We start from the raw sequence: 27,085 nt of genomic DNA on the forward strand, positions 1-27,085 counted from the left end.
AAATGTATCAAAATTATAACAGAATTGTCTTTTCAGACACATTGATTCATTAGCTGTTGTTTTATCTGGTTGAATAACAGATGAAAGGAGTCGTTGGACAGTCGAATCTGATTTCACTGTTTTCAACCATAGATCAACATTGAAATCGTGGTTGAAGCTCACTGGGTTCAGACGCCATAAAACAGACATGAAGAAGCATGTAGAATGAGGAGGGAAACATTGAGGGTGTCTTTTTTAAACGATACGCTACGCTACCGGCTACACTACCAGCACCCCAACACTGAGGTTTTGAGCCAAGTAGAGTTTCTAGATTGGATTCAAATTATAATTAAAATAAAATAAAGGAATGTTTGTTTATTGCTTACTTTTTCTTACCCCATCATTAGTTGTCGTTTTAGACATTTTGCTCTTTTTAACTTTATACAATTTATTTGTCTGCAACATGGAGGGATAATAATATCACTTCACTGCACAGCACTGTGTTCATCATGACAATAAAAGAATGTTTTACCTTGACATCATAAGAGGGTCAACTGATACCGTTTTCTTTATCAGTGGCTTTTGTCTACAAAACGGCCACGATGATGAGGAGTTTAGTTTTTGTCTCCAACAAGTTAAGTTTCACTTTTCTGGAAACACTGAGAGAGAGTGAGGCAGAGAGAGAGAGAGACAGAGAGAAAAGGGGAAGGCAGAGAGAGGGGGAGGAGAGTAATGAGACAATAAAGAAAAGGTTTAGACACACACTGACAGATTTTGAGGATCAAGGTCAGGTAGTTCTCTCTGTACAACAGAATGGCTTCAAGCTCGACTAAAGGTGAGTGTCTTTATTTATATGAAGGTTTATGTGATCACTTTTCATGCCCTTTTATATGAGATGGATTACATCTCTATTATTCATATAGTTTCACTGCTGTTTCTTCTCAGTATGCGGCTCTCCAGATATTCAAGAAGACCTCAGGATTGTTCTGCTGGGGAAGACTGGCTCAGGAAAGAGTTCAACAGGGAACACCATCCTGGGAAATGAGGTCTTTAAGGCAGAATTCTCACTATCTTCTTCAAAGACTTGTAGAGAAGTAGTCTTACAGTACAAAGACAGAAGAGTGAGCCTCATTGACACCCCTGGGATCTTTGACACGTCGATAGCAGAAGTCGAGTTGAAAGAAATCGAGGAATGTATCCTCCTCTCTGTCCCAGGACCCCATGTGTTCCTGCTTGTGATCAGACTGGATGTTCGGTTTACAGAAAATGAGAAGAACGTGGTTAAATGGATCAAGGACAACTTTGGTGCAGAAGCCTCTAAGTACACACTTGTACTTTTCACCAGGGGAGACCAGCTCGGGCTGAAGTCCATTGAGACTTTTTTGGAGGAAAGCTCTGATCTCAAGGAGCTCATCAGAACGTGTAACAGCAGGTACATTGTGTTTGACAACAAGAGCATGAACAATCGCACTCAGGTGAATGATCTGTTTGAGAAGATAGACGAGATAGTGCAGTTAAATGGTGGGCATTACACCAGCAGCATTTATGAAGAGGCCCAGAGAAAGATCAAGTCAGATAAGAGGTGGAACACCTGTGTACAGTATGCGCACAGGTTAGGTGCAGGTGTGATAGGAGCTGCTGCTGGTGCTGCTCTACCTGCAGCTGGAGCTTTATTCGCTGCAGAGGAAGTTGCTGCTCCGTCCATTATGTCAACTTTAATGGCTGCTTTAGGGATTGTTTAAAATATTGTTTAGGTTTCCAAGACTTTAAAGATAGTTAAGTCAAGCTATAACTTTCAGGAAATTTGGGAAGTCTTACTTTTATTTCCTTCCCCTTATTTCATTTATGCACTTTGTGTATGAGTCCCAGCCTGGGCCCCTCTTGAAAACTGTTTGGCCAGCCCAGGTGCATCCCCAAAATCCAAATCTATGATTGGTTATTTTTCTAATCAGAGGTGGAACTTAAAGGAAGAATATGCAATTTTTTGATCCATCAGATGTCGCCCTTGAGCACCAGCATGAAGCCATAACAACTTGCACTGCATTGTTGTGTTAGCATGCTAATGCTTGCGATGTTTATGCTGGTATCTTCACACTGCATGTAAATTTACCCAAAATGAGCGTGATCTAGAAACGCTTACGTGACATTCAATTAAGCAGTGAGTACAGACGATTTTAAGAAAGTGAAGCTACAGCTCGGAAAACTCAGAAAGCATCACAGACAGTGGGAGTCGGGTGTCAAACTCATTGCAGACAGTCATGACTCAGTTATTTTCAGAGGATATACTTGATTTCTGCTACATTTAAGTGTGAAAAATCACTTCCTTATTCTTCCTCTTCAAGCTCAGAAGATATCTTGAAAATGTTTATGTCAGCCTGCCCTGAACTTTTCTACACTTTTTAATCACACATGTCTCTCTCAGCAGGAACTTTTCTCTGTATAAGGTTAAACGTTTTAGGAACATCATGGTTGTATATAGTCATAATGTTCAGCTGTCTTACTGTGTTCAATGTGTGTGTACTTGTGTAACTGGTTGTAACTGTAAAAATGACTTAATGATGGCTTAAGAATGGGAACAAGCTGTTTATAGCTTGTGACCACACATGTTTCAGCATACTTGGTAACTAAAGAGACAATCAAAGAGAAAGCTGCAGAAAAGAGAAAACAGAAGTACAGCCTCATCAAGAAAACATCTCATAGAGTGTAAATACTGGCTGTACTGGAACACAATCCATCTTAACATTATTAAATACAAGAATATCTGCAAGTAAAATACTTCTCATAAAGTCTCCTCCTATCTCTGACTCATACTCTCATACCCAGCTGTTTTATAACACGTTGTTTGTCATCAGGCCGACAGACTTGTGGATATATTTATTCAAAGTGCAGTCAACTTGAACATTGAAGTGCTTTAATAGTGTTCACTGTCGCTTCATTTCAAATTGAGTTGACACTTTGAGAATAAGGTGGGAATTTCATTAAAGGTGTTTAAATTCTTTACTCATGGAAATGAAAATACACAATATGACTTGTAAAAGATTGAAAGTTTGAAACTGTCAATTTAATATTCTGTTTCCTTTTTTAACACTAGTGCTTATCATTTAATTCAAAGATAAAGGAAAAACTTGTGATTCAGGGCGTTTCCGGCAAGATTTTGTTTGTACAATCTGGGCGCTAAATGAGGCATAATTGGACCATTGAATAAGTGGCTTGATTATACATAGGTATGTTTTGGGAGGAAAATGACTCAAACCAGTCAGAGTGATAGCTCTCATTCCTTTTCGGAGCTCGGTGTGCCTGCAGGCTTGCACGTTGATATTTACACGGCAGACTTCAGTCTTTCTTCTTAGATATGCAGAGCTTTGGTTCATATAACTTCTCTCCTTTCATTGAGCCCCTGAACACACAGAACACACAAAGCACATGGTATGAAATATGTCGATGGCTGACTTAAGTTATAGTTTGCCCAAGCATCAAAAAGAAGGAGAGACCTTTTCCACATGAGGCCCAATAGTTTATCAATTCAATATTAAAATCTCCAGACAGGCCGACATGGTGGACAAGATCTATGTTAACAAATAATCTGTGGGCTCACCATCAAATAAAGGCAGGCTGTAAACATGTACGGTATGAAATCTTTATATTAACATAACTTATTGCACTGGTTTTCTGCATCCTCAAGATGGGAACATGCCACAATTGCACGTGTCGTAACCACACCTCATTTTATGACAAACACACTCCTGGACGCCAGCGGGCACGAGTTAATTTGCTATTTAATCAACGTGAGTGCTGGGTGTAAAATTGAAAACTGTGTCAGGTGGAAAAATAGAAGGGAATCTCTGCAAATCATTTGCTTATTATACAAGTGTGGTAAAATAATACAGTTTAATCTTATCAAACTTACTTTTCAATCCATAGTCAAAGAGCCAGATGTCCACAGCTGGCTTGTTGAGGGTCCTCTGTGTGTATGTCTTGCTGGTTGCAGTCGACTGGTATGAGTAGTTTGTCTTTCTTCTGTTATGACTGACCAGCTTGTCTCTCTGGATCTCACACACAGGGGTGTAGGAGGGCAGCAGTGTGTGCTGCTGCATGCAAAATACACACACACACACACGCTGGTTATGGAAAAAAACATTAAAACACAAGGACACTTTGTTTACAACAGTGTTCACTGCTATCATGTTTTTGTTTTGTAATTGGGGTTGCAGTGCAGTTCCCAGGTGGAGGCACTAGGTGGAGGTAAAGGAGCAGAAGAGGAAAGCTGATTGGAGCTTGACATGTGTAACAGCTGGATTTCTGCATTGTGTTGTGGTAAGGATGAATTATGCTGTGACACTGGGATTGTGTTCATAGTCGACCACTGATCAAAAGGGGAGAGCAGCAGAGGCTAAAGGAATATAGAACCAACCAGCAAAGAAGAAAAACTGAGAAAAGTGTGAATGTGAACTATAATAAAAGTACCTGTGGAGTTTTGAGGTTTTGTGTTATCGTAACAAAGAGATGGTGCATATTCTACACAAGTGAAACAAACCCTCTGTCACATTAAAGACAAAACCCACCAAAAGAAGACCAAATGGACTCTCAGATTGTAACTGGTGAAATCAATGTATTGACTTTACTGGCTATAGTGTCTGCTTGAGTTGTATGAATTTGACAGCATGCACATGGGTAAATTGATGTTGCTTTGTAGATCCAGCAGGGGGCATTAGACTACCACCTCCTCAGAACTGGCCTCAACATCCTTCTTGCTTCAGGCGCCCATGTGCAGAGTGCTCATGATATATTATAAATTACAGGAAGAGGCGTGTGGGTGATGAACTGAATATCAGATGTCAGACAGTACTGAGGCGGGCAGCGTTTGTTAAAATACACTTGGCATTGAGCTTGTTTCTGTAATGCTGACTGAAGGGCCACACTTGTTGACATCTTTGTTTACCATCCTTTCTACCAATGGGGCACACCCTGCCCTGCAGCTTGTCACCAATGACGTGAAATCATTTCATTTCTTATTGAGGTACTATTTTCCTTGTTGATAACTTCCTCTGCAAGTTTAAGTATGATTCCATATTCTGTTGAAAGAGATTCCTATTGGTTTTAAATGTGTAACAATTACCCCATGTGAATACTCTGTAAGTACATTATTGTTTGTTGTGTTTTTAGTTCATTATTCTCAATGATTTCATTGATTTTTACTGACTTATTTGTTGCATTTTCTCATGTATACTCTGTGTAACAGGGAAGTAACCAGGCAGATGTTTATTGTGTGATGCACAATGTAACCTTGAGCCTTAACTATGAGGGAAATATAAGACATCAGGAGTCATTTTTCTATCTAGGATGAGTTTGCCCTCTAATGAAGGTGAGTGTCTTTCCTTGAGTGCATGCTTCTTTAAAGTACTCCCTCTGTGACCTCATCTGACCTATAACCAGTACCGACTGGTGCATTGTTCTCCAGGCTGGGAACAATTTCTCACAAATGGAGCGGGCAATAAAAGAACGTTTTACCTTGACATCATTAAAGGGGTCATATCAATGGGAGAGTAAGTCACTGATATATAATTTACTATATCAGTGACTTTTGTCTCTAAAACGGCAATGAGGTATGATGAGTTTAGTATTTGTTTCCAACAAGTTAAGTTTCAGTTTCCTGGAAAACTTTGAGAGACAGAGACAGAGAGAGAGAGAGACAGAGAGAGAGAGAGAGAGAGAGAGAAAAGGGGAACGCAGAGAGAGGGAGGAGAGTAATGAGACAATAAAGAGCTGATCTGAAAGATAAGGTTTAGACACACACTGACAGATTTTGTGGATCAAGGTCAGGTAGTTCTCTTTATACAGCAGAATGGCTTCAAGCTCGGCTAAAGGTGAGTGTCTTTATTTATATGCAGGTGTATGTGATCACTTTTCATGCCTCTTCTGTGAGATGGATTACATCTCTATTATTCATATAGTTTCACTGCTGTTTCTTCTCAGTATGCGGCTCTCCAGATATTCAAGAAGACCTCAGGATTGTTCTGCTGGGGAAGACTGGCTCAGGAAAGAGTTCAACTGGGAACACCATCCTGGGAAATGAGGTCTTTAACACAGACGTATCACCATCTTCTGTGACAAAGACTTGTAAAAAAGTATTCTTCTACTACAAAGACAGAAGAATGAGCGTCATTGACACGCCTGGGATCTTTGACACGTCGATAGCAGAAGTCGAGTTGAAAGAAGAAATCGAGAAATGTATCCTCCTCTCTGTCCCAGGACCCCATGTGTTCCTGCTTGTGATCAGACTGGATGTTCGGTTTACACAAGAGGAGAAGAACACCGTTAAATGGATCAAGGACAACTTTGGTGCAGAAGCCTCTAAGTACACACTTGTACTTTTCACCAGGGAAGACGAGCTTGGGCAGAAGTCCATTGAGACTTTTTTGGAGGAAAGCTCTGATCTCAGGGACCTCATCAGAATGTGTAACGCCAGGTACATTGTGTTTGACAACAAGAGCATGAACAATCGCACTCAGGTGAATGATCTGTTTGAGAAGATAGACGAGATAGTGCAGTTAAATGGTGGGCATTACACCAGCAGCATTTATGAAGAGGCCCAGAGAAAGATCAAGTCAGATGAGTGGTGGAACACCTGTGTACAGTATGTGCCCCTGTTAGGTGCAGGCTTGATTGGAGCTGCAGTAGTCATTGCTCTCCCACCTGGGCCAACTTTAATGGCTGCTGCGTCAGGGATTATTAAAAATATTTTTTAGGTTTCCAAGAGTTTAAAGATAGTTTTGTCATGTTATAACTTTCAGGAAATTTGTGAGGTAGTACTTTTATTTCCTTCCCCTTATTTCATGTATGCGCTTTGTGTATGAGTCCCAGCATGTCTGCTTTGAACAATGAATTACCTACTCTGAGAAACACTTTCATCCTGAATATCATTTTATTCTTTATTCATTATTATGAGTTTTATTTCTGATTATGATCTTATTCATTCTGTTTAATTTGTAAAAATGAAATAACCTGTACTAGAGTCTGCATTACAAGACTTCATTAGGAGTAACAAAAGTATAAGGATGCTGAAAGTTTGTCTTTTTTTAAAGGTCAGAAAACTCTTTTTGATCATATAAGTATCACATGCTGTACATACATTGATTAACAGTTTAGTCATGTAAACTCGTTTGTTTCTTTACTTATTAAGAAAATAAAGTTGTTCCCAATAAAAAAGTTTAGTTTCGCGTGTTCTCGTGTCATGTTTCTGCAGGAAAAGTAAAATATGAATCTAGCTTTAGGCAGCTTGTTAGCTTGTTGGAGCTTAGAATAAAGAGAGAGATAATCAAGTCACTTCCATCCAGTGTAAGAAGACTTAAAGTTACAAGACTTTAAGATATGATAGAGATATATCAAGATGAAACATACAAATAAATACACCTTGTGTAAATCATTAAAAGATAAAAAGGCATTCATTTTATAGATGCCACCATAATAATCACCTCTGTCCTCCTTTTTACCTCAAACTGAAAAATGTATCAAAATTATAACAGAATTGTCTTTTCAGACACATTGATTCATTAGCTGTTGCTTTATCTGGTTGAATAACAGATGAAAGGAGTCGTTGGACAGTCGAATCTGATTTCACTGTTTTCAACCATAGATCAACATTGAAATCGTGGTTGAAGCTCACTGGGTTCAGACGCCATAAAACAGACATGAAGAAGCATGTAGAATGAGGAGGGAAACATTGAGGGTGTCTTTTTTAAAAGATACGCTACGCTACCGGCTACACTACCGGCACCCCAACACTGAGGTTTTGAGCCAAGTAGAGTTTCTAGATTGGATTCAAATTATAATTAAAATAAAATAAAGGAATGTTTGTTTATTGCTTACTTTTTCTTACCCCATCATTAGTTGTCGTTTTAGACATTTTGCTCTTTTTAACTTTATTCAATTTATTTGTCTGCAACATGGAGGGATAATAATATCACTTCACTGCACAGCACTGTGTTCATCATGACAATGAAAGAATGTTTTACCTTGACATCATAAGAGGGTCAACTGATACCGTTTTCTTTATCAGTGGCTTTTGTCTACAAAACGGCCACGATGATGAGGAGTTTAGTTTTTGTCTCCAACAAGTTAAGTTTCACTTTTCTGGAAACACTGAGAGAGAGTGAGGCAGAGAGAGAGAGAGACAGAGAGAAAAGGGGAAGTCAGAGAGAGGGGGAGGAGAGTAATGAGACAATAAAGAAAAGGTTTAGACACACACTGACAGATTTTGAGGATCAAGGTCCGGTAGTTCTCTCTGTACAACAGAATGGCTTCAAGCTCGACTAAAGGTGAGTGTCTTTATTTATATGAAGGTTTATGTGATCACTTTTCATGCCCTTTTATATGAGATGGATTACATCTCTATTATTCATATAGTTTCACTGCTGTTTCTTCTCAGTATGCGGCTCTCCAGATATTCAAGAAGACCTCAGGATTGTTCTGCTGGGGAAGACTGGCTCAGGAAAGAGTTCAACTGGGAACACCATCCTGGGAAGGGAGGTCTTTAAGGCAGAATGTTCAGCATCTTCTGTGACAAAGACTTGTAGAAAAGTATTCTTCCACTACAAAGACAGAAGAGTGAGGCTCATTGACACGCCTGGGATCTTTGACACGTCGATAGCAGAAGTCCAGTTGAAAGAAGAAATCGAGAAATGTATCCTCCTCTCTGTCCCAGGACCCCATGTGTTCCTGCTTGTGATCAGACTGGATGTTCGGTTTACACAAGAAGAGAAGAACGTGGTTAAATGGATCAAGGACAACTTTGGTGCAGAAGCCTCTAAGTACACACTTGTACTTTTCACCAGGGGAGACCAGCTCGGGCAGAAGTCCATTGAGACTTTTTTGGAGGAAAGCGCTGATCTCAAGGAGCTCATCAGAACGTGTAACGCCAGGTACATTGTGTTTGACAACAAGAGCATGAACAATCGCACTCAGGTGAATGATCTGTTTGAGAAGATAGACGAGATAGTGCAGTTAAATGGTGGGCATTACACCAGCAGCATTTATGAAGAGGCCCAGAGAAAGATCAAGTCAGCTGAGAGGTGGAACACCTGTGTAAAGTATGCGCCTCTGATAGGTGCAGGTGTGTTTGGAGCTGCTGCTGGTGCTGGAGCTGCTGCTGCTGCTGGAGCTGCAGCTGCAGGGGAAGTCGCTGCTTCGTCCTTTGGGACAACTTTAGTGGCTGCTGCTTCAGGGATTTTTCAAACTCTTTGGAGGATTCCAAGACTTTAAAGATGTATCATTAACCTACTCTGAGACACACTTTTCATCCTGGATATAATTTTTTGTTGATTGTTTTTATTGATTATTGAATGTTCTTTTTATTTTCACTGATTATTATCAGTTTAATTTCTGATTATGATTTTATTAATTCTGTTTGAGTTGTAAAAATCAAATAACCTGTATCTGATTCTACATTATAAGAGTTCATTAAGAGTGACAGAAGTATAAGGATGCTGAAGGTTTGACTTTTTTAAAGGTCAGAAAACTCCTTTTGAGAGAGATAATCAAGTCACTTGCATCCAGTGTAAGAAGACTGTTGAGCTGTGAGGTGCGTGTCCAGATGAGTGGCCAGGGGTGTCATGGGCCCCTCCTGAAATCTTATTTGCCATCCCAGATGCCACCCAATCATCCAATCTATGATCAGCTATTTGTCTACTCAGAGGTGGAAAAACTCATGCACACTGTCTAAGTTGAAATGGACTTCATTGCCAATGAATGTATTTCTGCAGGCTAGCATACACGAATGTTAGTATGTATTTTCATGAATTCATTCATCTTGATAATTTTGTGGATATGTCTTTGAATTTTGTGAACCATCTAAGAGTAATTCTTCTTTTAGGTTTGTGAAGCTGTAATACATATGTGTAAGAGACCTCATAGCAGCAGTTATATTTGGATTGGAGCCAAGTGTATGTTGTGAACTAGACAGGAAACAACTGTTTGCTAAGTGTGTGTCTGTTACGTATACAAATCATGGTCATGTCATCTTTATTGCTTTATAGTGATCTACCCAAATGGAAAGGAATATGTGGGCTGTACCTTTTAGCAGAATATAAGCCACACTGTGATGAAGACTTTGCCAGCCATTGTGAGATCTTGGTCAGCATGGGTCAGCGATGGTCTTTGTCAGCCATGTTTGTTCTGTTTTTGTGTTGCCTGACCATGGCTGAGTAAATCCTAACATAATCCACAGTTTTTTTCACGATTTCATCATTGTCCATTTTATACAGAAACAAACCCCCAGCTAACAACGAGTTAACATGCATTTTTGCATGCAAGTACTTAAAATCATGACTTTGCACACATTGATATTTGTTTTTGATTCCTTAAAGAATCAAGAAGATGTAGGCTACATGTTACAGATTGTGTTTCTAACATATTATTAGAAGGGATAGAAAGGGTAAAAAAAGAATGGGTGTGCCAACAAACGCCACCCCTGAATCAGTCAGTGCCCGTGGTGGATCACCTAAGTTTAAAAAGTCTGGACATGCCCCTGTTTCAAATATGCACTCCAGGACATTTTAGGTCAGCCTGCCATCCAACTTTTCAACAGTTTTTAATCACGTGTGGTACATGTGGTTGTAACTGCAGAAATGACTTAATGATGGCTAAAGAATGGAAACAAGCTGTTCATAGGTGGTAACCACACGTTTCAGCATACTTGGTAAGTAAAGAGACAATCAAAGAGAAAGCTGCAGAAAAGAGAAAACAGAAGTACAGCCTCATCAAGAAAACACATCTCAAAGAGAGTGTAAATACTGGCTGTACTGGAACACAATCCATCTATTCATTCTCATTAAATACAAGAATGTCTGCCAGTGAAATACTTCTCATAAAGTCTCCTCCTGACTCATACTCTCATACCCAGCTGTTTTACATTAGTTGTTTGTCACCAGGCCGACAGACTTGTAGATATATTTATTCAAAGTGCAGTCAACTTGAACATTGAAGCGCATTAAAATCATTCACTGTCACTTTCAACTTGAGTTGACACTTTGAGTACAAGGTGTGAATTTCATTAAATGTTTTACTAATGGAAATGAAAATACACAATATGACTTATACAAATCAGGTATTTGCACTTTGTGTATTTTATGTATTGTCTGTGTTTTATTAAGTGACTCTCCCTGCAACCACATTTATCTACGGGTACAAATAAAGTAAACTGAAAAAATAAAACGCAACCCACCACTGAGAATATTTGTGCGCAACTTCAGAGAAAAACAAGTCCAAAGTCACTTATGATAAGGGGACTTTGCAACACTGACCACAAGGTCTGCCAGTGAAGTACTTCTAATAAATTCCCCTCCTATCTCTGACTCATACTCTCATACCCAGCTGTTTTATAACACGTTGTTTGTCATCAGACCGACAGACTTGTGGATATATTTATTCAAAGTGCGGTCAACTTGAACATTGAAGTGCTTTAATAGTGTTCACTGTCGCTTCATTTCAAATTGAGTTGACACTTTGAGAATAAGGTGTGAATTTCATTAAAGGTGTTTAAATTCTTTACTCATGGAAATGAAAATACACAATATGACTTGTACAAAGATTGAAAGTTTGAGTTTAATTTAAGGACAAAGAACAAGGACACAAGATCAACTGAGAACCTGACTCACTCATCATTTGAATCGAGTTTGGCTGACTGTCGAACCTGCAAACTCACACACGTAGGGAGGACAGTTACAAACATGAATCAAACCAATCAGTGTCAGCTCTCATTCCTTTTCAGAGCTTGGTGCGCCTGCAGGCTTGCACGTTGATATTTACAAGGCAGACTTCAGTTATAGTTATAGTTTGCCCAAGCATCAAAAAGCAGGAGAGAACTTGTCCACATGAGGCCCAATAGTTTATCTATTCAATATTAAAATCTCCAGACAGGCCGACATGGTGGACAAGATCTATGTTAACAAATGTTCTGTGGACTTACCACCAAATAAAGGTAAGCTGTAAATATATATTAACTCTTTATATTTACTTCACTTATTGCACTGATTGTCTGCGTCCTCAAGATGGGAACATGCCACATTTGCATGTGTCTTCACCACACCTCATTTTATTGAAAAACACACTCCTTGGCACCAGTGGGCACAAGTTCATTTATTTAAACAACATGAGAGCTGCAGCTTCAGGTGGAAAAGAGGAAAATAGAAATCTGCACCGAGTGCCAAGACTGGGAGTACGATAGGGCCCTTAATCTTCAGGACATGCAAAATGATTACATAAAGATTCCTAAACATCTGTTGTGTCATCCTCAAAAGTGTTTTATTCATATAATCATGTCTTTACTAGAGTATCAGTTACTTTGAGTTTTAACTTCTTTACTAAATCAACTATTTGAAGCCAGATCCAAAAATAGACTCAGCATAATTTTTGCATTGAAAAAGTTAACCCTTACTTTCTGATCAGTGTGTGTCTGACACCAACTGGTCACTATAAAGCCTCTTTTGGTCACTTTCATTGTAGCTGGCTGTGATGTTGTGGGCTCAGTGAAGGGTCTCTTTAGAGTGTTTCCTCATTTAAATGGAATGGGCCAGCAGATGTTTACCATTGTCTCAAACTTCCTTTAAGGAAGGGAGCTTGTAATGCTTCTAATAATAAAACGAGGGGAAACAGCACACCATAGTTCAAATGAAGAGCAGATATTAACCTGCATCAAAAATGTGTTTTTGACCAACTATCACATCAGATGTGAGAACATAAAGTGTTACCAAAATGCCTCCAAACTGTGAGACATTCATCAGCAATGTATGTGATATATGTTTTAGGATCGTTTATTTAGAATGGAGCGGTTTCTATTGTGATATAAATGTGAGAAGAAAACAAACAAATAGAAAACACATGTTGCATTTCATACTGTTGGTTTACTGTCAGCATCAAATTCACATTTCTCTCTTATTGCAGTGGTGAGTCAAAGAGCATGACGCAGAAAAGGCCAAACATTATTCACAGGTATGCTCTAAACAGTAAATTTTAAAAAAGTATGTCCGATGGGTCAACATGTCCTCGTGACCTTGTTATACTGGAACTCCTTTTTTGGCCTTGCATCTTATTCCTTTCCATATCAAAATAGCAGCTATACCGCACAACACACCCAGGACGAGCACAGGAGCTCCCAGAGCCAAAGCCACTGTCGTGTTAGCTCCCACTGCTATAACCACCCCAGCTACCACTAACACAACAGCTGCCGCAAACGCCGCACGTATATTCTTTCTTTTCCCTTTTTTCTCCTTCTCTCTCTCTTCCTCCTGCTTCTCCCTCTCTGCAGCCCAGATTTTTTTCTCTTCCTGTTTCTTCTCCTCCTCCTCCTGTTTCCTGCGCTCCACTTCCTCTCGCAGCTTCCGCTGGGCCTTCTCATACATCTCATTAGTGTAGTGTTTGCCCCCATTATCCTGTACCATTTCCTTGATCATGGTGATCAGCTCTTTGACCTGCACTTGGTCGTCTGGGTCGTTGTTGTTGAAAGCGTGGTATCTGCGTCCAAACGTGATGGAGAGTCTCCGCAGCTCCTTGCACTCCTTCAGAGCATTGTCAGCTTTAGCCTGATCTTTACATGTAAACAGCATGATGGTGTACATGGAGGCATCCTCTCCAAAGTTATCTTGGATCCACTTCACAGCGTTTCGCTCCTCCTCAGTGAACCGCACTCCGAGCCTGATCACCAGCAGGAAGGCGTGAGGGCCGGGCACGGACATCTCGACACATTCCTCTATCCTAGTCTTTAGTTCTTTCTCTGTGATGTCTGTGTCAAAAAGTCCAGGAGTGTCGATCACCTGGACCGCAGTCCCGTCCACTTCCCCGCTCTGTGTCGCACAGTTTTTGGTCACAGAGATGGAGCTGGGGTCTTCTTTGAATGCAGCTCTCCCAAGGATGGTATTTCCTGTTGCACTCTTCCCTGATCCCGTCTTCCCCACCAAGACGATCCTCAAACCACTGGACAAGTACAGAGCTGTAACAGCAGAAGCAAAAAATAATCTAGTTGAGTGCACGGACTCCATTTATCTCTCCCTCTATCTATCCATCCATCCATCTCAGTCTCTATTACTGCTGACATGCATTTGAAAATGTATTTTTCAGGTGCTCGATAATCTACATGTATTTGGTGATAAACAGTTTTATGCAGAAAAGTGTGGAGACTTGCTGTAAGCTAGCAAATAAATATATATTAAAGCTCCTGTGGGAAACTTTTTGTTTGAAGCAATTTTAGCGCCCCCTATGGACAAAGCAGTAGCTCTTGCCTCTTTGCTGATCTTGTCCTTTACAATTATTTTAAGTGTGGCTTTTTAACAAATCTCATCCTCTTTGTGTTTTACAGTTATTTGTACTGCTCATTGATAATCTTGGCTGTAGAAAATGTAAAGAAAGGCTATTTCTCCAATGTGCTGTAACACACCTACCCCACAGCAGCAGTTAGAGGCATGAAAATAGCTATAGATGGTCTTTTTCGCTTTAATTTTTTATTAAGAGGGATCACTTTGTATTTCAGTCTGTTTCACAACCAGTTAAAAAGTCCCCGCAGGAGTTTTAAAAGTCATATATTATGCAAAATACACTTTTCCCTTCATGACATCACAAAGGGCAGTAACCCCTCCCCCAGATGGGTGACACTCCCACAGCTAGGTGTTTGTTCTGCCCTCTGAGTCTGCCTTCTCACCGTAAACAATTGGGCATGGAGCGAGAAAAGTCGGAGCCACCCAAGCCCTTCTACAGGGGCGTGGTCAAACATAGCTCATTTACATTTAAAGCAACAGACACAGAAGCAGCCTGTTCTGAGCAGGGCTGAAATAAAGAGGTTTATAGGCATGATCAAAAACAGGATCAGAATGGATTTAAATCAGATTTTGGGGAGCTCTTAGACTTACATAAAATTGTTGAAAATGAGTATATAATATGTAATCTTTAGGAATGTGCAGGATAAAATGCTTTCCCCCAGTAGGTCAACAGTAGTACTGCAACTAAAACAATCCCCTTTGGCAACAAAAAAGCATTATATAAGGGAAACAATCTATCATTTTCAAGACATTTCATCAAGACATTTTTTTTAATTTATTTTGGTTTTATTTCTTATTTGTATTTTGTCTTAGTTTTAATCTCAATTTAATATTTGGATTAAATGTTTTGGAAATCATCACATTATGTTCTTAATTACATTTGACACAACGTCCCAACTATTTGGGAATTGGGTTTGTAAATAATTCTTTAGTTTTAAATAATTAAATAAAGAAGGTTACATTTGTTCAGCTTATCTTCAGCCAAACAAACATTATATATGTGACATCATCCAACAAAAATGTTGGTTATGGCCACATGGGACTAGGCGGGCGGGGCCAGCCGGACTACTCTTACATGCAGAGAAATGAACAACACAATGTGGGGGCAAACCCAGAAACATTGTGGCATTTGACGGCAAACTATTTGAATTTAGATGGTCGAGCAGCATTTCTGCACAATTAGAATATGCTACAGATTAGCTTTTTAGTTTTGTGAGGGAGAAAAAAGTTCTGCTGGATGTCAACGAAACACACAGGGTTGTGTGGTTGTAAATTTTGAATGTTAAAATGACTTCAGATGTATTGAATTGCGCAGGATAACTTGGTAACCAATTTGCAGGACAACTGAGTTTAAAATCTGTTTTCTAACTGTGTGTAGCCATACATGTACCTACATTGACATCAATAGACTCTTGTTTTATTATGAATGAAAAACCATTTGAATAATGACTCTGTGACATTGAAACAACCCACAGCATTTATATAAAACACCATTCATCAGAATAGAGCAGCTAAAAATATTGAACTGTGATACTAGAGAAGAAAAATACCACAAGCAACCCAAAACTAGTAAATCTACAAGCATAAATTAACCATGTTTTTATGACTGAGCTGATATTTGAATGCTTTATCAAATCTTCTATTTATAAGTGGCATACAGATAAATGTGTGTGAAAGTATTCTGAGAGTTTTCATGAAAGAAACAATGAATGAGCATACCTTCAAAGTTATTCAGACCACACCCATCAGAGCGAGGCAGAGTTTTCTGCTTTTTCTCTCGCAGTGGTATTGCTGTGATTTGAAGGGACACCAATGAGACACAAAAAAAAACAGACTCTTAGTCACTGACATCATTATCAAGGTCTATATTTTTTTCAGTTTCCCCCTCGGCTCTTTTCAGTGTCACGTTAAGTGTTACATCCTACATTAATAAAAGGATCAAAGCTTTATTTTGAACAATAAGGACATCCATTTTTTACCTTCAGCCATTTCTTCGGATTCACCTTTTCCAGCTCCCACGAGGCCAAATAAGTAGTTCCAGGCCTGAGTAGTGATATTAGAGCAGCTCCGGGCTTGACGTGAGACATTAGTGTTGTGGGAAACTTTTGGAAGTCTGGCCTGAGCATAGGGGGCTTCCTATTTCCTCTTATTGTCTTTGGTTTACTTCTGAAAATGTGCATTCCCCTCACAGGCTGTCCCCCTGATCTCTGGTTGTGCTCAGCAGGTTTGTGTACTTGGATGACTTGTATGTTTTAGAAAGAATAGCTGTGACAAGAGAAGAGCATTCAGATTTTTTAGCAGGTCATTAAAGGTACTAGAAAAATTATTCAATGATGACTATAGTTATTTAAAGATGACGGAGAAAACCTTGGAGGTTATCACATCCTTTAAATGTTGACATTTCCTCTGTTCAAAAGCAACACTGAGTGCGGCTGTAGCTCAGTTAGTATAGTCGGTCGTCTCTCAACCGGAAGGTCAGGGGATCCATCCCCAGCTCCTGCAGCCACATGACCGATGTGTCCTTGGGCAAGACACTCAACCACAAGTTGCTCCCACCACTTCATTGGCGGCGGCTTCTGAAAGTGTATGAATGGGATGAGTTACTTCTGATGGTCTCTTTATATAGCAGCCTCTGCCATCAGTGAGTGAATGATGAACTTAAAATGCTGCTTAAATATTATTCCATTTAAAACATTGTATAAAGAAAAACGGAAGGGCATTCTGAATGTATTGAGTAACTCTAACTTTGAGATGATTGTATTTGACTGTTTCAGTAGGAATTGTTAATTTGATATGATTTGTGAAATAAAAAGGCAACAACGGGGTGACTTGTGTTGTTAAGAAAAGTGGTCGGTATTTTACATTTTCTTCTTCCTGCTCCTGTCTGTTCATGGACAGTGTATTATTATGAGAAAATATTGTATGGTGTGTGTTGTGTTACTGTGTGGACTCATACACTGAAATGAGAAAAATGAGTAAAATATGAATTAATAAATGAATGAAGTGTTTTTTAAATAGTTCAAGTATTCTATAGTAATGCAACTCAAGGGTTAAAGGCAAATCATTTCCACTAAATGAGACACAGGAACTACAGAGCCCCTAATGTTCCAAAGAAGTTTAGGAAAAAAAAAATGTTTGTGCACAACTTAAATATTAACAGTTATCCTGTTCCCACAAGTTATTATTTTGTCCGCACAAGATATTTTGTTTTACTTTTTGGGACTTTTGAGCCGAGACACAAGTAAAGTTCATCTTATTAAAAATATTTAAAATAAGTTTCAAACATACTATGAGTAATAAAAATCTTTCATTTTTAACACCCTGAATGGAACTGGTTCCCTTTTTTATTGAGGTGTTTTAATAAAAGAATATGTTGTCCTAACTTAAATAAGTTCTATATATTCTTTCACTAACTGATCAGGTTTTACAGTTTATCAGTAAGCATTTTGTGTCAAATGTACTTTTTTTAAGGCTACAGTTTATTCAGCTGTCTGATGCAATCTCTCTGGTCCAGAGATTCTGTTATGGCACCACAAACTGCTTTTAGTTTTGTTTCTCTAGAAACGATACTTAAACCAATAAGAGTGCACATACGGGAAAGAAGAGGAGGGAGCCATCTGATGGCTGCCAGGGACTAAACGTCTCTCTGCATCTGTTTTTAATCCAGACAGCATTTAAATGGGAACAAATGTGTAACAAGATTTAAGATTTTTTTTCCATAACTAATTCTGATTTTTAAAGCTGAGTGGCACCTCTTTAGTAAAAGTAGTATTTCAGAATAAATCACCTCTAAAAGAGCATACAGTTTTAAAAAGATTGTGTGCATGTTTATGTAATGTTGAAATGTTGTAATCTTAATTATAAGAATAAATGAACTATTTTTAGCTCTCTATCAGTACATTTACACGGACAGTTTAGTCAAACGTTAGCTCCATTAGAGCATTACACTGGTCTACTGTTCTTGTCCCAGCATATGAGCACTGGGGAGAATCGATTTATCAAAGGAAGAATGTCCAACCCCATCACAGTAGGTGGTGATACACCCCCTTTTAACTAGCTACTGTTGGGCCTTTTTCTAGTTGACCTATTACATCACGTACCAAACATTTAACACATTTATGCAGGTCAACCTCCAGGCCAAGGTGTTTTCAATATGCCTGGTGAGTTTATTAAGATGTTATTTCATATAGTTTGACTCAGAGCTGGCTCCATGACTTAATTCCATGTAACTCATGCCAAAGGTCAGACCCCTTTTAGAGAGCAGCATCTCACGTAAAACACATTGTGTGATTTTAATTATGTGAATCTCCGTTTCACAACTTATGAAATGTACTTTCAAAGGTGGTCGGAAGAACCATTTTGTGCTTCCCCCCAACCTACCACCACTGGTCACACTGGATCGGCCTACACACCATACATTCAAATGTTGTATTAAATACAGAATTTGCAAAAAATAAAATCCACAAAATGTCAGGTGACTCTGATGATTAACAGATGACTGAAGAACGGCTATCTGTTGAGCTTGTGAACTTGTAGGTTTCTTGTGGAAAAACACTGCTTAAAGAAATAACAGAAACACTAATAATAATAATACATTTTATCAGCATATCACATTTTTGGAAAAAATCTCAAAGTGCTAAAGATCTGAAAATAAAAACAATTACATCACTGAAAAACTATGGGAATAAAAAAAAGGAAGGCAGCTAAGGAAACTATAAACACTCGGAAAAGGCTCTGTTACAGAGGTGGGTTTTTAGGGCTCTTTTAAAGACTGTGGTGCCCTCAGGTGGTCAGGGAGAGCACTCCACAGACTGGGAGCATTGGACCAGAAGTCCCGGTCTCCCATGGTGTGGAGTTTAGTCCTGAGGGGAGAGAGGAGGGTGGTATTCCCAGAATGTAGGCTTCGTGCGGAGGATTGTGGGGTGAACAGTTTTGTCACTAAATTGCCACAGTATAACATCAAGTCAGTTCAATTTCAATCTGTCCATGTAGGAAGCACAAGTGAGAGTCGACCAATTTCACAAGCTTTAGTGCAAATGAAAGTAAAAACAGATGCATGTAGGTCAAAGATTATTCCTTGATATATCAACTTTTGAGCTCCCTTTTCTTGTTATAAACTTTCCATTCATTCTTTGTGGGCACTCCAAGCACCTTTACCTTTGATCCCTGTAAAGACGGCTGGCCTTACCAGAGTTTGTAAGCGAGGGCTCCCTTGACTGCAGTTGAATGGTCATCAGCCTGTGTGTGTGTGTGTGTGTGTGTGTGTGTGTGTGTGTGTGTGCTTCACGTAACATTCTTTCTCCCAGGAAACTACTGTGCAGACCTTAGTTTAATGTCGCTGCGATCTTAATCTTATGTTGTTGTCAGTTATTTCACGTAAAGTGAGTACAGACTTATTTCAATGTATGTCATTGTACTGCCGTCATTGATTTTGAAAAGTAACTATACACTACAGATTAATGATTAATACTAATTGGTGTGCACAAACGAGACTTAATGAGGGTTTCAGTGTGTCTTAGGTCAGTGCATTCCGTTATCAAACAACAAGTTAAATTTCAACATACAGTAAAATGTCTGCTTTGCCTCGTCAACATGTTGTAAAACAATTTCCCCAATAAAAAGAACAAGATTACAAAGAGATAGGAGGCGCCCTTGCGCTTATGCCAGGCCTCTGGAAGTTTCCTACAACACTAATGTCTCACGTCAAGCCCGGAGCTGCTCTAATATCACTACTCAGGCCTGGAACAACTTATTTGGCCTCGTGGGAGCTGGAAAAGGTGAATCCGAAGAAATGGCTGAAGGTAAGAAAATGGATGTCCTTATTGTTCAAAATAAAGCTTTGATCCTTTTATTAATGTAGGATGTAACACTTAACATGACACTGAAAAGAGCCGAGGGGGGAACTGAAAAAATATAGACCTTGATAATGATGTCAGTGACTAAGAGTCTGTTTTTTTTTGTGTCTCATTGGTGTCCCTTCAAATCACAGCAATACCACTGCAGGAGAAAAATCAGAAAACTCTGCCTCGCTCTGATGGGTGTGGTCTGAATAACTCTGAAGGTATGCTCATTCATTGTTTCTTTCATGAAACCTCTCAGAATTCTTTTCTTTATAGGTTTCAATGTGAGTTACGATTTTTGGCTTCCCATGATCATGAAAATAAGATAACTGAGATTAAATTACTTATATGCCTTGTTGCACTGGTTTTGTCCATAGGTTTTGCCATGTGAGGTAAATGGACTGCACCCTCACTTCCTTTACCGCAAGGAAGGTGTGTTCTCTGCCCCTCTCACCAAAACAGCTCTTGCTTAGAGGCAGGATTGGTAATTTTCTAAAATTTGCATGATTATGAAAGTAGCATTCCCTAAGTGCTCCGTCTAACCCCACCCCCTCCTCTCTGTGCTCCCTCAAAAGCCACGGCCTTCACTTACTGTACATGCACGAGCGCTGTTGCCCATGAAGCTCAAGCCGAGGACAAAATTGTCCTTTGCTCGAGCTGCAATCACCTGTGGCCTGCATTGTTGTGTTAGCAGGCTAATGTTAGCACACTTTTGTTAACTTTTAGCTTCCCATTGCACATAAATTGACAAAGAATGACTGTGATCTAAACACACTTATGTGACATCCAAATAAGTAGTGAGTATATTATTCTTCTTTTCTCTAGTCCTTGACTAAAACAGTTTTATACACAACGCAGTAATGATGTAAACATGGCTCGACAACAGTACAGAAAAGTAAGACAGCCAGGGTTGGTAATTAGCTCCAGTCACCCAACAAATATGGATGTATTTTTTAGTGTGGGTGAATTTGCTCAACCTTGAGCCACGATGAGCGTAAATTGAATTCCATCTCCTGCTTATTCCATTCTGATTCTATCAAAAGAGCTTGGTGGTTTTGCAGGCTCACTAACCACAGGACTCCGCCTCCTCCTGGTGTCAGAGCGAGTGTCAGTAATTAGAATGATAGGCTCTCTGCTGAAATGACCAGGCTCTGTCTCACTTGAGAGTAGCACAGCATGAATAAGCTGCTTCATTTCAGCGGGTCTACCTGCTGAAGGTGTATTTGAACTGATATATCACTGTCTTAAGTCAAAGAGCGGGTTGTGGTAGTGACTGTAAATAGCAGCTGTAAATACTATATCTATACAGTGTTAACCAAACATCACAGCTAATGGTAGCTCCTTTAAAGGTGTGTTTATTTGATGAACAAAGAACACATTCTATTTCTGAAAACCTTTTCACGATAAAAGTCGCTATTTTAAATGGCATTGACTTGCTTTTATTGCAAAACAGCACACAACTCAGCCATCTGAAATACAAACGCAGGACAGAAACAAAACTTCAAACCTCACAGATTCAGTAAGAAGCTTCACTGTCCTGAGAAGAACACACAGACTTATAAAAACATATTTCAAAATGAAACTCACACTTCAGAGCAGAAATCTTTATGATTGTAATGACTCTGCTCATATAAGCTCATAAACTTTTACAACAATACATTGATTATCTCTTGATTGCCTCTCAGCTGAGGTTTAGTTACAGCTAAATCAGCCTTTAAGGACAAAGCTGCAATGGGAACTCTTACCAGCCTCAGAATTATAAACTAAAATAATTCAAATCAACTTATTTTCTGTTTATGACGTATGTGTGAGACAAAGAGCATGTCAGTATTTTCATTCCAATTATAATATTTAACATGTTTATAACACATTGACTGTTAGTAGTTAAAGTAAATGTGATAAGTGTAGACAGGGTAGACAAATGGTATTCATTCTTGTGTGTAATTGCATGTACTTATTGCCTGCCCAGCATAAATCATTGTCTTATGGATGACCCCAATCAAAAAAAGAGTCTGGAAACGCTCCTGCTAGGTGGAGCTAATAAATCTCACTCAGTGCAGTCAAACATGGCCAAAAATAGAGGGTTTTCTTTCCTTGTACTCAACCAGATTGTTTTTTGCTTCTGCTGTTACAGCTTGGAACTTGCCCGGTGGTTTGAGGATCGTCTTGGTGGGGAAGACGGGATCAGGGAAGAGTGCAACAGGAAATACCATCCTTGGGAGAGCTGCATTCAAAGAAGACCCCAGCCCTGTCTCTGTGACCAAAAACTGTGCGACACAGAGCGGGGAAGTGGACGGGACTGCGGTCCAGGTGATCGACACTCCTGGACTTTTTGACACAGACATCACAGAGAAAGAACTAAAGACTAGGATAGAGGAATGTGTCGAGATGTCCGTGCCCGGCCCTCACGCCTTCCTGCTGGTGATCAGGCTTGGAGTGCGGTTCACTGAGGAGGAACGAAACGCTGTGAAGTGGATCCAAGATAACTTTGGAGAGGATGCCTCCATGTACACCATCATGCTGTTTACATTTAAAGATCAGGCCAAAGCTGAAGATGCTCTGAAGGAGTGCAAGGAGCTGCGAAAAATCCAAGACAGTTTTGGAGGCAGATACCACGCTTTCAACAACAAGGTCGCAGACAACCAAGTGCAGGTCAAAGAGCTGATCACCATGATCAAGGAAATGGTACAGAAGAATGGGGGGACGAACTATACTAATGAGATGTATGAGAAGGCCCAGCAGAAGCTGCGAGAGAGGGAGGAGCGCAGGAAACAGGTGGAGGAGGAGAAGAAACAGGAAGAGAGGAAACAGTGGGAGGCCGAGAGGGAGAAGCAGGAGAAAGAGAGAAAGAAGGAGAAAAATGTTAAAGTAAAGCGAATACGTGTAGCCTCTGCAGTTGCTATTATGTTGGTGGTAGTTGGAGTGGTTATAGCAGTGGGAGCTAACACAACAATGGCTTTGGTTCTGGGGCCTCCTGTGCTCGTCCTGGGTGTGTTGTGCGGTTTAGCGGCTATTTTGATATGGAAAGGAAAAAGATGGTTGGGACCAGCCATGTGTTTGAAAGACTCAAGCCCAATTTGAGTACCTATTCCCTCCCATTGTTTATTCTCTCTCATGTGGCCTTCTTACATTAGAGGATACCTCTGTCCCATCTGTCTTGTTAACTTTCTCTGTCACACACACACACACACACACACACACACACACACACACACACACACACATTTACCACTTTGTATATTTGGTTTGCTGTAGTTTAGTTTACAATAGTTATTTGTATGATTGAGTTTCATTGATTGCAGTTGATGTTGCTTTATTCAATAAATAATTTTATGATTTAAGGAGCAGTTGTCTGTGATTACTGGTGAATGTGCATATTGTGATACAAGCTGGGTGCGAGGGCTAGTGTACGGATTCACGCCTTCCATTTATTTAAATACAGATAATTATTCATTAATAATATTGGTATTTGACTAATTAAATTACACTGTAATCCTGACATATTATAATGCCTTTCCCATTACAGTAATACAAATTTACCTAACACTGAAATATTGGCTTTACAGTAATAATTATTTAGTTTGACATTCCACAAGGTGGCGCTTTAAATTTTAAAATGATGGGTGAAAGATTTAGAAGGACATTTTGGAGAATATTCAGGAAACAGATACAGACTGATGTATAACTGTTTGAGATTTCTCTGAAAGAAACCTAAAGGTTATTCTTCTTTTTTTGTTCTTGCCAACTATACGATTACATTTTTTTTTTAACTCAAGTTTTAATATTTTTCATTTGCCTAGAAAAACTAAATGGAACAAACAATCTAACAAACAAAAAAATAAAAACATACTGTAGTTCCAAAACTGACCAGAACACAAGACAGTTACAGGTGATCATCTTAAAGAAAGTGAGACTCAATAGCAGAAAGTAAAGAGGTTATTCAATTCCTCCTTACTCAATCAAACCTGTATTCATTCATTTATTTTATTTCATTCTGTTTAAGCTGTATAATAGAGGCATCTCCCCTTTTCACTCTGGCCTACACAGGTCCATTGAGAAGAAATACTTACAAACCTGCCCTTTATACAAAACACAAAACAAAATGTTTATTTACTTTCTTTGCAGTATTTTTGTGTGTGAATGAAACAAACTCTGTACACCTTTTCTGCCCTCTTGTGGGTATAATGAGGAACTGCGGCATTAATCTGTAACTGAAAAATAACTGATTCCCTCCCTGTCATACCTTTTCTGCCTTTGTTTCTATCACGGTTTCCCTTTTTGGGAGTTTTTTAGCCACTTTTCTTTGTGGCATCTTTGAAACAGTTTGCACTGAAAAAAAAAGAAGTTTGCACTGAAAAAAAAAAAACAAATGTGAAAAGAAAAAATATGTTAAGAATCTAGCAAATTAAGAGTTGAAGCAAACAGTTGGAAATCAGCAGTATTTTACAGGATAGCTTTACCTGTGCAGGTGTTTTCTCAGCTGTCTGCTGTGCACAACACACCTATCTATCTTAGACTCTCAACTGTAACAGGTTTCACTAAATTTAGCGTCACGTCCTTTAAAAACAGTCGAGCAGTTAGGGAAAACACAAACTGTACACAGGCTGCACCAAAAGGGGCTAATTATTTTATCACACTGTTATCGTATTGCGTGACAAGCCTCCTACAGCTTCTCTCCGTATTTATCTGCATGATCTCCACCCAGCTGCTGTGAACTATAGTGACTGATTAGACTGTTGACGACTTTGTGTATACTAAGCGAAGACCAGCTCATAATTACAGCTCATGTTTGAAGTCAGACATGACATGATGGGCATTCAACATCGAAAGTCCTGAGGTCATGGTCGAGGAGGAGGAGACACAATTCTTCCCAGAGGAGACGTTTCTAAACTGTCCAGACAGATGAGTACGAGAATGGAGAAAGTACCTCCACCTCCTCCCATTGCACAAAAATTAAGCCGAAACACCCCTCTTCATGGGCGCTCACATTTCTGGTGCTGTCTGTATTTGTAGCCAGAGTTGCCCTGCTGCAGTTTCGACGCCACTTCCCTTCCAAAAACCAAAACACGACAGATAAAAACTTCAAAGAACCCTCAGGTAGATACAGTTTACAGCAGGTCAGATTGTTGTGTCAGTTTGAAGCAGACAATTATGTTTATGGAAGTTCAATGACTCTTGTGTTACTGTAGTGTTTTGTTGTGGTTCCTCTGGCCATTCCTCCTCCCAGCCAATCATTAGCTATTTTTAGAATGTTTTTTCAGCAAAAGTGCTGTTACTGAGCTCAGCCGTCATCACGTCTTTGTACTTTCATGTTAATTCCACTACGACGCGATATTGGTGTCCCAGTCTGTGAACTCACACAGCGTTTCGGCGTTGCGGAAACTGTCTCGCCTCTGTAACGCCTCTGGGACAAAACATCACTGGGGTGTAAATGTCACGGCTTGAAACGGCAGTCTGAATAGAGCTATTGTTTAGGATTTTTGGGTGGCTTGTCAGATTTAGCAAGGTGGCCATGGCTAACCCTGGATCTGTCCCTGCTGTGTTGATGTTCATCAAACACAATGTATCTACCTGTTACTCCAAGGGACTACAATCAATAACATTAAGGTTTACAGGGTGAAAAGTGTCAAAACTCAAACTCATGAATAGATACATTTGTTATTGAGACCACAGTGTTTATTTCTGATGCAACTTGAACATTTGAATATCAGGCCTAAGAAACATTTGTTTGGCTTCTTTGAGCCAGCCACAAGTGCACAATAGAGGAACTATAGCTTTTTTGAGAACTCCTGCATTGATTTCATTTTTCAACTCCAGCTATTGACGTTTAATTAACTTTTTATTCACCTGCAAAAAATAGTACACAAGTTTAAAATGGCCATTGGGGAGGCGTCATAATGTCCACAGAAATGTGCTGGGTTCAGCCAACAGAGCAGGATCATTTGAGGAATATCTGACAGAAAGTCATACGTTTTTAAGGATTCAAACAAATGTATTCTTCTCTCAAACACACCACCTAAAGTGTCCATTGAACTCGTTATTATGTTCAATATTGAGAATCCACAATGTGTGTCAGATAACAAGCACATCAGAGAATCGTATGAAGGACTAGGACCTGAAGATGGTGAGACACTTCAGCAGAATAATGATTCTTCTAGTGAAGGACAAGGCTGAGATGGAAACAGCATCACGTTGCACTACTTAATGCTTAGAAAACAAAAGTCTGTGTTTGTCCTTGTGCTGTTGTGTGTGTGTGTGTGTGTGTGTGTGTGTGTGTGTGTGTGTGTGTGTGTGTGTGTGTGTGGGTGTGTTTGTGTGTGTATGTTCCTGTGTGTGGGTGTGTTTGTGTGTGTGAGTGTCAGTGGAACAGGTAGAGAGACAGAACAACAGGAACAAATGTGAATTCTCCCCACGTGCAGGCAGGCAGGAGCATCTGTTCTTAAGTGGCGACTGTATGTGTGTGTGTGTGTGTGTGTGTGTGTGTGTGTGTGTGTGTGTGTGTGTGTGTGTGTGTGTGTGTGTGTGTGTGTGTGTGTATGTGTATGTGTGTGTGTGTGTACGTGTGTGTGTGTGTGTGTGTGTGTGTGTGTGTGTGTGTGTGTGTGTGTGTGTGTATAAGTGAGCGGGGGTGGATGTGAGTTGTGTGTGTATGTTTGTGTGGGTGGGTGGATGTGTCTGAAATTGTGAAATTGTGAAATTGTGTGTGTGTCTCTGTGTGTATGTGTGTGTGTGTGTGTGTGTGTATATGTGTGCGTGTGTATGTGTGTGTATGTGTGTGTGTGTGTGTGTGTGTGTGTGTGTATATGTGTGCGTCTGTATGTGTGTGTATGTGTGTGTGTGTGTGTGTGTGTGTGTGTGTGTGTGTGTGTGTGTGTGTGTGTGTGTGTGTGTGTATATGTGTGTGTGTATGTGTGTGTGTGTGTGTGTGTGTGTGTGTGTGTGTGTGTGTGGGTTTGTAATGTT

General features: G+C 39.7%; 2 protein-coding genes across 5 annotated transcripts; one reads left to right on the plus strand and one right to left on the minus strand.

The window, feature by feature from the left end:
* Positions 1-688: 688 nt before the first annotated feature.
* LOC109999195 (uncharacterized) lies at positions 689-23,463 on the plus strand. Its single transcript, XM_020654161.3, has 10 exons — positions 689-814; positions 925-1,574; positions 5,766-5,843; positions 5,931-6,717; positions 8,405-9,236; positions 13,575-13,685; positions 13,767-13,962; positions 19,861-20,083; positions 20,272-20,343; positions 22,257-23,463. Exons 1-10 carry the CDS (start codon positions 793-795, stop codon positions 23,201-23,203), a joined length of 3,918 nt encoding a protein of 1,305 aa, XP_020509817.2. The 5' UTR covers positions 689-792; the 3' UTR covers positions 23,204-23,463.
* Positions 12,770-19,543, minus strand: LOC109999210 (GTPase IMAP family member 4-like). 4 transcript variants are annotated; one of them, XM_065952791.1, is made up of 4 exons: positions 19,471-19,543; positions 16,262-16,858; positions 16,002-16,073; positions 12,770-13,960 (listed from the first exon to the last, which is right to left on the minus strand). In XM_065952791.1, exons 2-4 carry the CDS (start codon positions 16,269-16,271, stop codon positions 13,029-13,031), a joined length of 1,014 nt encoding a protein of 337 aa, XP_065808863.1. In that variant the 5' UTR covers positions 16,272-16,858; positions 19,471-19,543; the 3' UTR covers positions 12,770-13,028. The 4 variants fall into 4 exon arrangements, with proteins under 4 accessions (XP_065808863.1, XP_020509835.1, XP_065808861.1 ...); XM_020654179.3 differs by lacking the exon at positions 19,471-19,543 and having other exon boundaries at positions 16,262-16,547; positions 16,650-17,032; XM_065952789.1 differs by lacking the exon at positions 19,471-19,543 and having other exon boundaries at positions 16,262-17,032.
* Positions 23,464-27,085: the final 3,622 nt, after the last annotated feature.

Source organism: Labrus bergylta, chromosome 1 (genome assembly GCF_963930695.1).
Source record: "Labrus bergylta chromosome 1, fLabBer1.1, whole genome shotgun sequence".
NCBI lineage: Eukaryota > Metazoa > Chordata > Actinopteri > Labriformes > Labridae > Labrus > Labrus bergylta.

Excerpts from the sequence above, each read along its gene's own strand:
- LOC109999195 (XM_020654161.3), top strand. The coding sequence starts at position 793 with ATGGCTTCAAGCTCGACTAAAG. Across the intron at positions 6,718-8,404 it reads GTCAGGGATTATTAAAAATA|TATGCGGCTCTCCAGATATT; the intron begins TTTTTTAGGTTT and ends GTTTCTTCTCAG. Across the intron at positions 13,686-13,766 it reads CTGATCACCAGCAGGAAGGC|TCCAGGAGTGTCGATCACCT; the intron begins GTGAGGGCCGGG and ends TGTGTCAAAAAG.
- LOC109999210 (XM_065952791.1), bottom strand. Across the intron at positions 13,961-16,001 it reads TGGTCTGAATAACTTTGAAG|CTCTGTACTTGTCCAGTGGT; the intron begins GTATGCTCATTC and ends CTGCTGTTACAG.